Source organism: Nestor notabilis, unplaced genomic scaffold (assembly GCF_000696875.1).
Source record: "Nestor notabilis isolate BGI_N333 unplaced genomic scaffold, ASM69687v1 scaffold7586, whole genome shotgun sequence".
Taxonomy (NCBI): domain Eukaryota; kingdom Metazoa; phylum Chordata; class Aves; order Psittaciformes; family Psittacidae; genus Nestor; species Nestor notabilis.
In genome coordinates this window covers 432-15,168 of record NW_009934171.1, presented here as the reverse complement: position 1 = coordinate 15,168, position 14,737 = coordinate 432, and the positions used below count along the sequence as shown (strand labels likewise).

General features: G+C 38.7%; 1 protein-coding gene across 2 annotated transcripts; it reads right to left on the bottom strand.

The window, feature by feature from the left end:
• Positions 1 to 4,320: 4,320 nt before the first annotated feature.
• Positions 4,321 to 13,388, bottom strand: LOC104400780 (chromosome unknown open reading frame, human C2orf76). Of its 2 annotated transcripts, XR_719924.1 has the most exons (6): positions 13,241 to 13,388; positions 11,471 to 11,521; positions 7,748 to 7,785; positions 7,534 to 7,615; positions 6,310 to 6,404; positions 4,321 to 4,502 (listed from the first exon to the last, which is right to left on the bottom strand). XR_719924.1 is itself a non-coding variant. In XM_010017195.1 (5 exons), the coding sequence occupies exons 1-5, from the start codon at positions 13,371 to 13,373 to the stop codon at positions 4,426 to 4,428; spliced, it is 381 nt and encodes a 126-aa protein (XP_010015497.1). The 2 variants fall into 2 exon arrangements, 1 of the variants encoding a protein (XP_010015497.1); XM_010017195.1 differs by lacking the exon at positions 6,310 to 6,404 and having other exon boundaries at positions 4,426 to 4,502; positions 13,241 to 13,373.
• Between the last annotated feature and the right edge of the window lie 1,349 nt (positions 13,389 to 14,737).

Here is a 14,737-nt window from a genome sequence, read left to right as displayed (position 1 = left end):
TTCCTTTCCAGATACAAAGCATTATGGTAAAAACATTTTTGTTTCCACTGACCAGTGGACAGTGCTGACCTATGCAAGTCCTCCTGTAAATCAACAAACGATCCTTTGTTGTACACTACTAGGGGTAGTGTAGAACAGGTCTCCTCTTTATTTCAAAGCATATTTCTTCATGAATACAAAAATAAAAATGAACATTCACTGCCACGGGAAATGCTGCTATTGCATACCAGATGAGGTACAAACCTAACCATTAAAGCAGCACTGCAGATAGCAGAGGTGGCAGCAAGAAGGAAAGGGAAGTGGTTGGGAAAACATGCAAAAATATTTCTCTAACTAAATAGGGAAGTAAGTAGTAGGGAAAAGTCAATGTCCTAATAATATGAAAAGTAGCACAGTTGTCTACTGGGCATCCTTGCTTGAGCCATTAATTATCTACAAATCTGTGCCAACTAATACTACAAAAAGAAAGCCATGGAAGGAGGACTAGGTGCCAACCAGGAAGACAGAGCTCAGTCCAAACAGTTTAATAAGCAAAAGTGTGCACTTGCCTCAAGCATTCATAATGCCTTCAGCCAGCTGCCATTACTCTGAAGCCAGGATGTCATCAGTCATATGAGACCAAGAATGAGTATTGCATGTTCTGTTTTTTCATTGTTGATCTCTGGACACTCTATTTCTGTAGCTATTAGCTTCCAAGGACAGAACCCACAGGTCTCCTGTCATGGCTGTGGTAACTGTTGGACTGTTACTTGCTCATTTTTAAGTAAATGAATTGTCAGGAGATGTGCTGAATACTCCCAAAGAGTAAAAGAGAAACACCACAGCTTACAGTATATCTCTGGATCACCTTTAAGACAGAATGTTTACATCAGATAAAGCAGTTCCCCAACTTTAACAGTGGTGCACATCAGACCTTTAAGGACTCCTTTTTGCCACTGATAACTGTCAGCATTTAACTCTGCTATCCATGTCAAGCAGTTTTCTTGGCTCTTTCTTCAACAGGCAACACAACTACCTCTGGACAGAAAAATACACAAAATCTGTTGCATGCAGAAAGTATAACATGACAAAGCCAGGAAAACAAAAACCACAAAACCAAATGCCTATTCCATCAGTTTATGAGTTCAGTGCCAAAAATTGTTAAAATGCACCATTTCCATACCTTTAGTGCTATAAAAAGCAGCACTACTCCATTATTTCTGTGCCAAGAGTGTTCTACATTTTTGTGTTTATTCAGTTACACTGTTACCTCTTCTTCCTCTGCATGATAATTCCTTTCCCAATTTCCTGTCTTCCCCTTTAGTAGCTATTCTTTCATACCTCCAAAACAAAACTCCAGTCTCTCTGAAGTGATTTTTTCTCCAAGAAACACCTAAGCCCCAGTCCACTACCCCTACCCTCCAGCTTCCAGTCTGCCTGCCTTTCCCTCCTACAGTGCTATAACCCAGGAGAAGTTGTATGATATTTCAGTGTCCATTTTGGATAATATTCTTTTTGTTTAAAACAAAACCAAAACCACAGGCTAGTAAAAGGCTCCAAGGGCATCATAGTGAAAGATTGACCCTTGTCTAAGAACTCTAACAAAGCTATATGATTTATCCCACTACACATTATGGGGAAGCCACCTTTGATTAACAGTAATTGTAAACTGTCAACCTGGTCGAGTGGAAGGTGTCCCTGCCCACGGCAGGGGGGTTGGAACTAGATGAGCTTTAAGGTCTCTTCTAATTTTAACCATTCTATGATTCTATGCTATTCATGACCTCTGCCAGGATAACAAACCATGGTAGCAACTCTGCAAGTGGTTTCCTTCAATAGAAAGAGGATTTTGTAACAACATGGGCAAAGACATCTCAGTCTTTAGTAATTTATTAGCCAGTGTTCACAGATTTCATTCAGTACTCAACAGCCCTGGAATAAAACCTATTTTGACATTAGGTTATACCATATCCCACCAAAAAATTTTGGAACAGAATATATCTTAACAAATTCTTAGTTATTATCTATGGTTTTGCGGGGTTTATTTGAAAGAAGCATTATTAAAGGCCAAATATAATTAAAAAAAAAAAAAAAACAAAAAACAGTAAAAAACACTTCAGGAAGAGAACAGTTTACAAGTATTGCCATTGACAGCATTACAAAAGGCTCTACTGTGCTGCTGCAGAAAGGAGCCAATGAAGTGCCATTGCCAGAGTGAACTGAGCTCACAAACCAGTAGTTTAACTCTTCCCTTGGAAAGATAAGCTAGTCTGGAGTCCAGACACATAATTCTTGAATATTTGCATTAAAACATTTACCATTTTCTTGTTGATGCTGTAGAACTGACCTTTCACTGTGCCATGCTTAATGTGGCACTGAACATTTGTAGCTGTACTAGCCCAGAAAGGACTGTTTTTAAAATTTGGTGACTCTTTCAAACACAAATGCCTTAGGGAAAAGGGATCAAAAAACCAATCCAAATCTGTCTGAAAGAGCTGGAGACCAAATTCAAATCCCCAGAACAGGAGGAAAAGAATGACAGTGTTTGCTCAGTCTTAGAGCCTGAGCGTGCTGACAGATGTCGCCTAGATGCCTTGAAAGGACAGTCTGAGACATGGATCTCTCCAGTATGCCATCTACTTATTACAAAGCTACCTTCATCATTGTAAATTCGGCTGAACAAGGCTAGTATACTCTGGAATGCCATGCATTAGCTTAAACTGAGCTGACGCATCTGAGAAGACAAGTACAAACTTGTATTAGCTTGATCAATCTGAAAACGTGACAGACTGTGTAAGAAGTTAACTGAGACATGGGCCCATGTTTGGGGGGCAGGTACCAGCAACAGAAAGGCAGCCTGGACAGAAAGAGGAGGCAAGTGGTAAGTTCTCCTCACAGATTCATCAGAGCATGCATAACAGCATCTAAATCCCAAGAGAACAGTGATACATGACTCCTCCTTACAAGATAAAGATTCAATCATCCTTTTAACTGCAGATGACAAAGTGGTAAACTACTTTCACAAGAGAATAAAACTCTATTTGAAGCAAAGCTGTTGGTGAGTAACATCAGCTACCAAAACCAGCCTAACCAGAGTGTTTTCAGGAAGGAAGAAGAAAATGAGGTGGGAACAATACATAGATGTTTCTTTGGCCCTACATCTGAACTAAAGAGAACTTTTATTTAGATCCTTTGGAAATCACATTTCTGCTTTCACTATCACATGTCAATGAAAAAAAATATAATAATAATCAAAGCTCTAGGAAACTCTAAGTTACTTCCTGGAAAGTCTTTTGTGGAAATGGTGTTGTCAGCTGTCACCCAGAGCTGCAGGTAGGTGTGGGCATCTAAAGCCATTGCACATGAGGTCTTGTTTGATTCAGCAGAGCCTATGCCCAAAAAGCCTGCTAAGGCAGAGAGCCAGCACCATTTCTATTTCAGTGAAGAGAACCTTAAAGGCACAGTGTCCCATCTTGGTACCTTCTGAAAACCAGTTTCATAAGCAGTATCTATCTGAAGGTAGTTTACTGGATGCTTTGGTTTCTTTCTTATTCTTGATTTGGTTAATGTAGTAGGAAAGCCTGGAATTACCAGGAACAGAGCAACAGAGTATTTGGCTCACGGAAAGCAGAAAAGAATCAATTCCAGTCTTCAAGACATGTGGCTCCCAGACTGTGCCTCTCCTCACAACAATGCAATCATTCAAGTTCTATTCTTAAAACTGAAACCATGAGATTTCACTCCCTTTGGAAAAATGCCGAATTCCTACTTACGTACACTGATGACTTGGCACAACTCAGGTTGATACCTCTTAAATAAAGGTGTCTCCATGAAGTAAAGTAAGAAACAGGCAAGCTGGCCCTTGAACACAAAAGCCTCCCAACAGTCATGTCTCCCTTTCAGCATGCTAAAGAGGACTGAAAGTATAAAAGAAAGCATTCAGCAGTGAAGAGCATGGAACACTTGCCAATCTGCACTATTTAAACAAAAGATACCAAACAAAATGAGAGGAGTAAAGCTCTGACTTGAAACAGGGGGAGTCTCTTCTCAAGCTCTCTAAAATATCCAGTGATTTGGTTGCAAAACATTTCAATTTTCATTAGAAGTCAGTACTGTGATGGAATCTTACTGCGCACTATATAATCTCCATATGTAGCTAACATCTGCTGTAGGATCACACAAAGAACACGTGTCACAGGTCAGAGATTGCACTGCCTGCATTCTGAGGCAAGCAAAGGAAAAAGAAATATGAGAAAGGAAAAAAGTCCCCCAGTTTTCTTTCTCTCAGTCTTAGCACATTGACAGAAATTAATTTCTATAGGAAGGGAATTGCACTGTTTGCAAAGCAATCCTCTAGGATTTATTGATCTTTAAGAAAAATCTCATTAAGCAGAATAAGGAAAATTTACAACAGGTATGGGAAAACAAAACAATCTCTTGGGATCTTCACCAGGCCAAAACAGGATTAGCTTTGTAGTTTCTGTAATCTTCCTCGCAGAAGAATGCTAATTCAGTCTCATTTGCTAGAACAAATAAAAAAAAAAATTAAATATTTAGCACAGCAGTAAATGAACCATCCAGCAAGCAGCTATTTAGAATCTTGGAAAACAACTAAAAATCAAATTTTTAGTCAAAAACAATTATAAACCACCACACACTTCACCCCCCATATTTTTGCAAAAAAGATTCTAGTATTAAAGATGTCATTTAACATTGCTGCAAACCAAATAAGCAAGCAAACAAACAAAAAACCCCACCAAAAAAAACCCCAAGAACCTGAATATATAGAAGTAAATATGTACACAAGCCTCCTCAAGATTTGTTTAACACAGCCTTCACAGAACTGTTTGTGTAAGCATTCAGCAAATTAAGTGATTGCATTTCTAACACCTTAAATGCTAGGAAAATAATGAAGCATGATTTTATCTTTTTTTTTTGTGCATATTTCTGTTACGAAAGGGAGAAGGAAACTATTTTTTCCATTAAATTAGCCTGCAGGTACAATAATTTAATACTTAGAGGATCAGTAGAATATTTTACAGATCACTTTACATTCTCCCTCATGACACATCAAAATATGTGTCTGAAGAAGTTAATTTTTTGCCCTGCTGATGATTAATTCATGAGGCTTCAACAATATGCAAAGTGAAAGACACAAATTGGCTTCTCCAGCAATACCTTCAAATACCTCTAATTATTCACAGGGGATATGGTAGAGCTAAAGGACCCACAAAGGTTCAGAGCAGTCACAATTCTTTCAACCCAGTAGGTCAAGGACTTCCTCTTCTAAAACAATAAGTCAGCAACATTACTAATTCAGAACAGAGACAAATCTGATGGAAAGCCTTCACAATTATTAAACATGGAATTCTTTAAGGTGCTGAGCCAATAAGTTCCACATTTGTTTTTTAAATTAAATCTGAAGTTAATGAAGTCTGCCTGTCTTGTAAAAAAAAGGTAAAAAAGAGCAGAAGGGGGTTGAGAAGCTCAACTAGAAAACAGACTAGACTGTTTGCAATGAATACTGAACACTTGATTAACATACACCCAGCTTTAAAATTAATAAATAAATAAATAAATCAGGCAAGCATTAGCTTTGCTGACTAGATAATAACTGTAATAATAATCACTACCAGAGAGGCTTTCCCGAGGATACTTATCTAATGTCCTCATAATTTATAACTCTCTAGCCCAACCCTGTAAAGTGCCAAGGGCAATCAACTACAGCTTAGAAAAAATGTTCTGTGTGTCTCAGAATTTCCCAGATTTTCTAACAGCAATTCTCTGCTTTAGTCTAGGAAATCTTATCCAGACTAGATATTGGAAAAATATAATATGTCAAATCTTCTTACTGATTTAAATGAAACCATACAAAATGAGGACTAGAGGTATATGCTATCAGGCTTCATTTCCTTGGTTCAGTCTTTTCCACTTCTTGTTGAAGTAAAATTGTCAAGATTTTATTACGAAGACCCCACTCCTAAGAGCTAATTTTCTTGTCAAGATACACTGGAAGATATCAAAATTCAAAATGGCACGCTGCATTTTACAAAGTGAGAGTTTTCCTTTTGTATTACAAGTACCCAGTATATACTAATGACTAACTGCTGCTAGTTATTCTGAAAACAGCTTTACATTGTTTTCTGCCCTGAATAAGGCACCCCTTTCTTTGTACAGACACAGAACAAGCTGGTCTACTCTGATTTCCTTTCACTGTAACATTTACTCTGATGTTTTGACACCTTTTTGAAGATCACATCCAACTGTTTCACTGCTGTAGCTACAAACCTAGCTTCAAAGGTGGATATATAGACAAATATTTATCAATACCTTTTTGAAAGAAGGCAGCTCTGGACAATGTAATTTCTAATTCAACATTTAGTACTGTCATCAGTCCCTCTCTTGAACTGCATTGCCTCTTATGCCTCTTGTAGATAAAAATCACATTTAAATGAATCTTCTGTTAACTAAATTACAAATCTATAAGACTTGAATGCCAGTAACCCTCCTTCCTGAGGAACTTTTTTTTTTCCCTCCAGATAAAAGGACCTAGTTTAATACAGCCAGAGAATAACTATCATTCATATCACAGGAACACCCAAAGACTTTAGGAAAGGTATATTGAGGCCAGTTGCAGTGCAGCCCAGAATAAAGCATCAGAGACACATCCCAAGTCACTTAAAATCAGAAAGTAAATGGGAGAAAACAAAAGAGCCAAGAAACCTATGAGAAAGAAATCCCATTTACTAGCTGGGGAGCAATCAGAGGGCACTGGGAGCAGGAGGGAGCTCTCTCTGTGAAACCCCTGCACTTAGAGCACAGGCACTTATGCGTTCCAGCTAGGCAAATCAGATTCAAATGAGTGAATGTCCATATCAAGGTGGAATGGAACTACATCCCTTAAGTACCCTGCTGCCACGAAGTCATTCAGCCACATTTATTAGAAGCCCAAAGGACATCCAGGGACCATCAATTTTATCATGACAGACATGTCTTTACATTATTACCAAAAGACATGCCCTATATGTAGTCCCCTGTCAAAATGTGAGAAATCAGGTCAAGTTTCAAGTCTTTGCTATGTTCAGCACATTCTCTAAATGATACTGCTTGAGCTTTCCTGAGCAATCTGGCTATCAGGCACTGTATGCTGCACATTAAACAAATCTAATCTTATTTCATTATTCCATGCTGGTTCCACTACTTACATTTCTAACCAAAACATCAGTTTAAATGTTACTGATAAGACTAAGCAGACACGGTACTAATAACCTATCTGTCAATCATTTAAAATTACTCTCAGCAGAATTATAAGCATACCCTCTAAAAATCACAATTTGCATTCTGAACGTTTGGAGTGCAGATACCTGCTGCCTCAGTCCAATGATTTGAATGTACATTATCCCCCCTTCTTCCCTGAATAATTATCAGGTAGTGTAAAGAGCATCAGGAATAGCATTTACTTTTCAGCAGGCTATCCAAACATAATCAGCCAGTTATCAGTTTAATGACAACCACAATGAACAGCACCTTCAGTCAATGCAAATGCACTCCTACCTATTCCAGCTGCTTTTAGTGTACTGTCTTCTTTCAAAATCAGTTTGTCATCATCTTCCAAACTCACTACAAGTTCACCAGTCTACAAATCAGAGAACCAGAATACAAAGAGTAAGAATTAACTGACTGTCTCTGCCCCAGTCTTGTTTGACAGTGCAGAGATCTGCCTTGATTAAAGAATGTAAAAGGGGAAGAACACAGTTAATAATCATACCTTAGACTTGTGTGCTTGATGAACAATCTTCATCGTATCTGAAAGAAAATACATTTTCCTAAAATAGGACTTAATAGGCAGGAAATACCCAAAGTTGTACTTGGTGGGGAAAGAGACAAACAAAAGGATAAGGTTCAAAATCTTTTATTACAAACAATTTTGTGTATTAAACCTAAAAGAGAAGAAAACATCTTAATTTCCCAGTCCTGCAGCCACAGTCTTAAACCAGTCAATCCAGCATTAAGGTACCACATCCTATTGGGCTTCTCTCTGCTGGTGAATTACAATAACTGATGACCATACCAATTGCCAGTCAAAACACGTCAATTTAAATGCCAGTTAGGGTGTTTTAACCTAACAGGTTTATCCCATGCAACTGGGGCAGGACAAACAACATCTATGCACTGCCAGCTACTACACTTAATTTGATAGGCAGCAAGTGATTAAAACACAGTAACCTGACCACTTCAGATCTTTCCTTGAAATTTTCCTCCTCATGAAGAAAACACCCACGGTAGAAATTTTATTAAGCAAGTCCATTTTCCATGAACATGTACAGCCTCTCCTCTTCTTAATGCTGTACCCTTTTTAATAATATTTACCTCCAGTATGTTTGTGCAGTGTAGCACTTTAAGAAATTCTGCTGTACCAAAAAAAAAAAAAAAAAAAAGGAAATACTGCTTTCCTCTGGCAGTGTGGGCAGGGCTTTGTTAACAAAAGGGAAAAACAGGGGAAAATAATGTGGTCACTAAAGCAACCAGCTCAGTGCAAAAATCCAGAGGGAATGGAAGCCAGAATATGCCCCTGCAGCCCTAAACATAAAAAAAAAACCCCACCACAAGCAAACAAGACAAACCCCAAATGGACAGATTCCAAAGCATGTCTTTGAACACATCCAGAGTAACACATCAACCCCTTCCAAGCGAAGAAGCAAAAACCTGTTCTGCTTGCCTGCTCATTTTCTGTTCTAGTTTGTTGGTTCTGTTTCTAGTTTCTGTTCATTAACTGAACACCATGTGTTTAAATAGTCTGGTAAGAGAAGGATTCTAGAAAGTTAAATATAGGCTAAAACAAATTTCAAACTATTGAGAGCAAGTATTCAGATGTTCAGAACAACAGAGATCACATTTCCATTCAGAAGTTTGCTTCCATACCACTCTGGCCCATATTTAGTATTTTATTTAAAACATTAGACAAGGTAAAAACAACTCTGTATTCCCACTGCAGAGGTCACTGAGAAAGCAGCCTTAGCATGCTGTAATGATTGCAGTATTAGAAGCAAGACATATATTTAATCACAGTTACCAAGATCCATCCTGCATAGAAGCATTGGGGGGGAAAAAAAAAAAAAAAAAAAGCAATCACAGAAACAAAATACTGCAATCACGAAACCTTTCTACCACAGCAAATACAATCCAGTCTTTGCCTGTTAGTTTTAAGCTTCTTCACCTACTTTATCACATTCCCTTTTCTCTAGGCTTTGCACAGTCATTCTCTGAACTGTTGTCTCAATTTCACTTGTTTACAAATGCAGCAGTTTACCATTTCTTCATCTGAGCTACTAAATGGCTTCTGTAACTCTGTTACAGAGATGAAACTGCAGTCTCTTCTCATCCTAGCTAAAGCCTTATGTCCTCTAAATAGCCTTTGCTATTTCATCCCCATTTAGTTCCATTCAGTCATATACCCAAATTTTTATCTTCCCTTTTCTGGTAATACAGCTTCCATGACAACTGATTAAGAAACAGCTTTCTAAGCCTGATTCTGTGAACTATCTATCATATTGCTCTACATTCACAGAGGGGAATAAAAAAAGCAGCAGCTTACGAGACAAGTTGGCACCCAGGCTGCCACCATCAGTGAAAAGATGGCAATGACAGGGCAGGAAGATGAGAAGATTGACTAAGAAGAGTTCAACCAAGGAGAAGAACAATGTGTGTAAAGAAATTAAGAGAAATGTAAGTCACAAGCTTTGAGATGAGAGTTATAGCACCAAACCAAGAGTAAAAACGCAATGGTATTATATATGATGCTGAGATAACAAAGTGGTGCTGAATTCTGGAGAGAAGGAAGCTGAAACAGGTAAAGTGAGGCATGGCCAGGACCAACTGAGATTTCTGCCACTGCCACAGCAGAAAGAAAAAACTGATCCTCACTAGCACTATTCATGCAGAAGTCTCACTGCCCTTTCATCACCAAAATACAAGACAGACAGTAGAGAACAAAAGAGATGGCAAAGACATGAACCTGGATGGTTCACAGCCTGAAGGGAAGGTGAAGAACTTGGCTTTGACTTTTTCTGTGTAAATTTCCATGCAGCTAGCACCTTCCCACTCAAAGTAGGCCTGCACTAACTGGTGTAACAGGTTTTAAAGTTCTGCAGTGTTTTTCACCCACATTATGCTCAGCCCTACACATGCTATCAGGTGCTAAGCCACAACATATGCCTTGGGAAAAACTAAACAGATACTCTAAGTGACGAAAGAACTAGCAGCAGGGTGAGGCAACACCAGGAATACAACTGATAGCTGCAGTTCTAGATAGACCCCCTCAGTAGCCAAAGACACAGATAGTAGACGGAGGAAAGGCACCTCCAAATTCAAACTTACAGTTACCTAGATTTAGATTTTAAGAACTTAAGTAATATATTAAAAATAATAGTGACATTCAAGTCCTTGCCACTGATACATCATAAATCTTAATTTCTAACTCGTTATCTGCCTTCATTTTGCACTGTTTTATCACCAGCAAGAACACAGAATTAAATGCTTGGCTTGTCTTGATTTTGCGCCCTTTTTTTTTTTTTTTTTAAAGGCAAATAGAGTGTATTACCATTCACATGTATTAAGTAGGTTCCTCATTCAGTTCTTTGAATCACTGTAGAGGAAGGAGTTTCTCAACTCCAAGACCATGGGAGATGGAGGATCACTTGCAGCAAAACTCCAAGGGAACTTTTAGAATTGCCAAGTTTAGGAAAATATAAGTTACTGCCATCCAAGTTAACAAATTCTAAGAAAGGAAGTAATTTAGTCTATTTGGAAAGTATATTCTGTCCCGAACTGATGAATTGCACATGTTCATGCCAATCTTCGCAGAAAGGAAATATACACATAGCTTTACATTAGAGGATAATGTCAGCCTGGATTTCACACCAGGCTATTTCATTCCATCAGCTTGTATTTAAAAAGCTTTCGTATCTACCCTGAGCACAGTTCCCCTGCTTCTCCTAAATTGTGTAAACTATTTAAGTATCAGTCTTAAGCATTTTCTGTCTACTGCCTTCAGTTCCTGCTTCACCATCCTTTCTGACTTCACAATTAGCAAATAGAGACTGAAATATGTAAGCACATAAAGAACTACAATTTCCAAGTGTCTGAGATCACAAGTTGCTCACTAGAGCAAAAACAGAGTTAAAAGGCACTTACACATGTAATTTAAAAGTAATACCAATACCCACTGGTATCAATTAGCAAATAATATATAACATGCAGCCTAATTAAAAGATTAATACAGAACTTCAAAATAATGGTCAAGTTTTGTAGACATGATCCCAGTGGCATAACCCTGGATACAAAAGCTGGGCAGAGTTACAAACATAGGCAGGCACTGCCATCGATATGAGTATTCCACATCAGTTATCTTTTAAATTCTATAAAAACATGTAAAAGGTTTCATCTGCATTTTACAGAAATTAAAACAAGGGGGGAGAAAAACAACACCTACCATACTTGTAATTTTTAAAAGGAGGAGGAAGACCTGTTCTTGAAGACACATCTGTTAAAATAAAAGCACCAAGTTAAAACAAAGTTGTCTTCTTTTATTTCCAACATTTTATTTTCCATGATGGTGCAATGTGTGTATCGTGGACATCCTTTACATCAAAATAAATCTGCAACACACAAGACTTGTTTGAGAATCAAATACTAAAACACAACCTTTGGCTCAGATTCTATAGGAACTCCGTATCTGATTAACTTCACTTAAGCATGAAGTCCCTCTAAACAAAACAGCCCATGAGGACAGTGAATCGATGTAATTAGGACTTCATCACAGGTGTCTGATCCTTCAGAAAACTGCCAGGAACATCCTGTTAATGGTTTGCACATCATCTCTCTCTACCTTATACAGACAGCTGACAACTGTCATTCATAACTGAATTGTTCTGTAAACACAGCCATTTGAAACAGCCACCAAAAGGAAGCCAAACTGTAGAAAATTAACTCTCTAGCCACATGCAGGACACAGCCCAAAAGCAACTGCGAGAACACTAACTCCTTCCCCAGCACCAGCATTCCCAGTGACACCAAGGGATTTAACCAGGGCTTTGGAAGGTCAAGCTACCTGTGAGGTGCTTGGCAACAAGGTGGCTGAAATCATGATTTCACTACTAGTTCAACAATTTATCTCGAACTCTCACTTTAAAACAGATTACAGTAAAGGAAAGAACATAGCTTTTGGAGCAGGAACAGCGTTATCCATCTGTGGATAAGAAAAGTCTTGTTCAAGACACTAGCTTTGTCTCAAATAACAGCGAATTGCAGTTCTGCACACATCAAAAGTGAGTTTCTTAGCATTGTTTTTTATTGTCTTCTTCATAACAACATCTGTTCCATGTGTTCTGGAAATGCTTGTAGTTTTCTAAAAAGCATCCCAAGATGCCTATCCCTGTCTAGAAATAGGGAAGCGGCTAAAAACACAATACAGCCATGAGGCCCAGGACAATGTCCTAGAAGTTGCTCAAATGTTATCAGCTATAATAGTTCAAAACTTGTTTAATCTGACTTCATGCAAAAAATTAAATTATATTATTTTGCACCCTTTGAAGGTTTCTATTTAGGTGCGTAGAAACACACCTGCAAGACTAGGGCAACACCCTACCTACTGAGTTGCTGCATGGGCTGGTCTACATTAATCTTTAGATACACTGTCACATTCAACAAGGCTTCTAAAACATAAAGCCCACATTATGTGCACCACAAAGCCCAAGATGGAAACAGAAACTTAGAGGCAAACATACACAGTGAGACCTCACCGTGTCAAAAACAATTTTTCAAGATCCTTTCTTCTCACAAATAGCAAACAGACCTGCATTCCCACATTCCACATACTGGTGTACTTCCTATGGATCAAAGACTCTGAAAATTCTATTAACTTACTCCTGTTAATTTATGAATAGCTGCCTGACAGCACCACTCCAGAAGCCTGAGGCACTGAGCCAAATGCAGCAATGCCCTCCTCTTTTTTTGACTAAGCATGGGGATTCGGGCAGGAAGAGCAGTCTATCCAAATTTAGGCATGGCACACTGACCATGGAAGTTCTTATTAACTCCAGACTTCTCGTCCAAGGGAAGAGAGCACACAAGGGATGTAAACACAAATCCAGCATCTCTACCAATGCTGCAGAATTCCCATTCATTTGCTCCCCTACACTTTCTTGTGCAAAGACAGCAACACATGGGACTGAAATGAATGAATTAGACAACTGCCCCTTACCCTTCTGCACAAAAGTAATGAACTGCTTTACTGTCTGATCCAAGTTAACTCCATGATATACCACAGGTCTGAAATTCCGGTGTTCAAAAGAGCGAACAAGACGAACTGTGATGGTTGAGCTTTCTGCTGACATGAGAATTAATTCTGAATAACCTGGAAAACATTAAAGAGAGGAATTATTGCCTTTCCTCTGTGTACGAGCACAGCTAGGAAACAAGGTGCAGGTAGGCCTCACACAAAGATTAAAACATGGCAAGAAATTCAATGGCATTATGTCTTTCAGGACATCACTTCCATGATTTCTACAGAAGCGTTAACAGGCTCTCAAAACAAACAGGGTTACCTAGGATATTATTGATACTGCATACCAAATAGTCCCATATTTGTACCTGTGCTGTGTAATACAGCACCAGACTTCTGACTAAATACACAAAAACCTTACAGTTAAATGCAAGTATGTTGTTTGGGGTTTAAGTGACTTAAGAATTCTGCTGGGCGAGTAACCTTGTGCTATAAAAGAATGTACTAACATGAACAAAACCAAAACCTTTTTAATATACTTATGTTGTAGAAAGCGTAACACCCTGAAAAATGCCTAAGCTCGTACACAGTGCTCATTTTCATCTCCCTACAGGAAGCGGAAAAACCTCCCTCACATATACATGCAAATAATTCTCATATACTACTACATAATTAGGGATTTCATTTAATTTATAATACTAGTTCTCTAGAATGGCTCTACAGGGCTTATACTACTTCAACAGAGAGCAGAATCTACAACAGAATCCCTTTATCAATCCAAACCCCTCTTTGAACAAGCCAGTGTGTGGCTCTGTTGCATTCTTTCTATCTACAGGAAAACAAGCTATTTCCTATCTCTACAATCTTCTCTGGTGCTTGGTATCCCTCAACAACCTCACCTTCTGGTCACAAGCTAAACTGCCAGCGCTGCTGCAGCAACCAGCAAGGACTCCAGACTTAAGTGCTGCAAAATCACCCAGGGGCACAGCACAACCTCTGCATCTCTTATCCCTTAGCAGCCTCTTCGGTCACCACTTCCAGTTCTGCAAGGGAATCTCTTACCTGTTTATCCCTAAATTCTTCCTGTGTATGTCTTTCACCCCTCCTCCCCCTTTGTTGCTGCAGGGGGAGATTATTTAAGCACCCCACTGTCATGCAGGTACCCGGGTACCTTCCAGTCTTTGCTCTATCTATCATAGCTGTATCCTGACAAAACAAACCAGCAATATTTTTTTTCAAATACTTTCTGCACTGTGGGGACACAGACCTTCCACGTCACAGGGCAACCTGCTCTCACATCCCCTTGGTTAATAATTCCCTGAGCTCCAATTCCATTTTCATTGTAAATAAACTGTGATAAACAAATAAAAGACACCAATCAAGAAAAGCATGCTCTGCACCTGAAAACAACTAGATTAACGTTAAACAGCAAGGATGGGTATTTTCTTGATCCTACTCTACAAGAGCTTGAGGTGT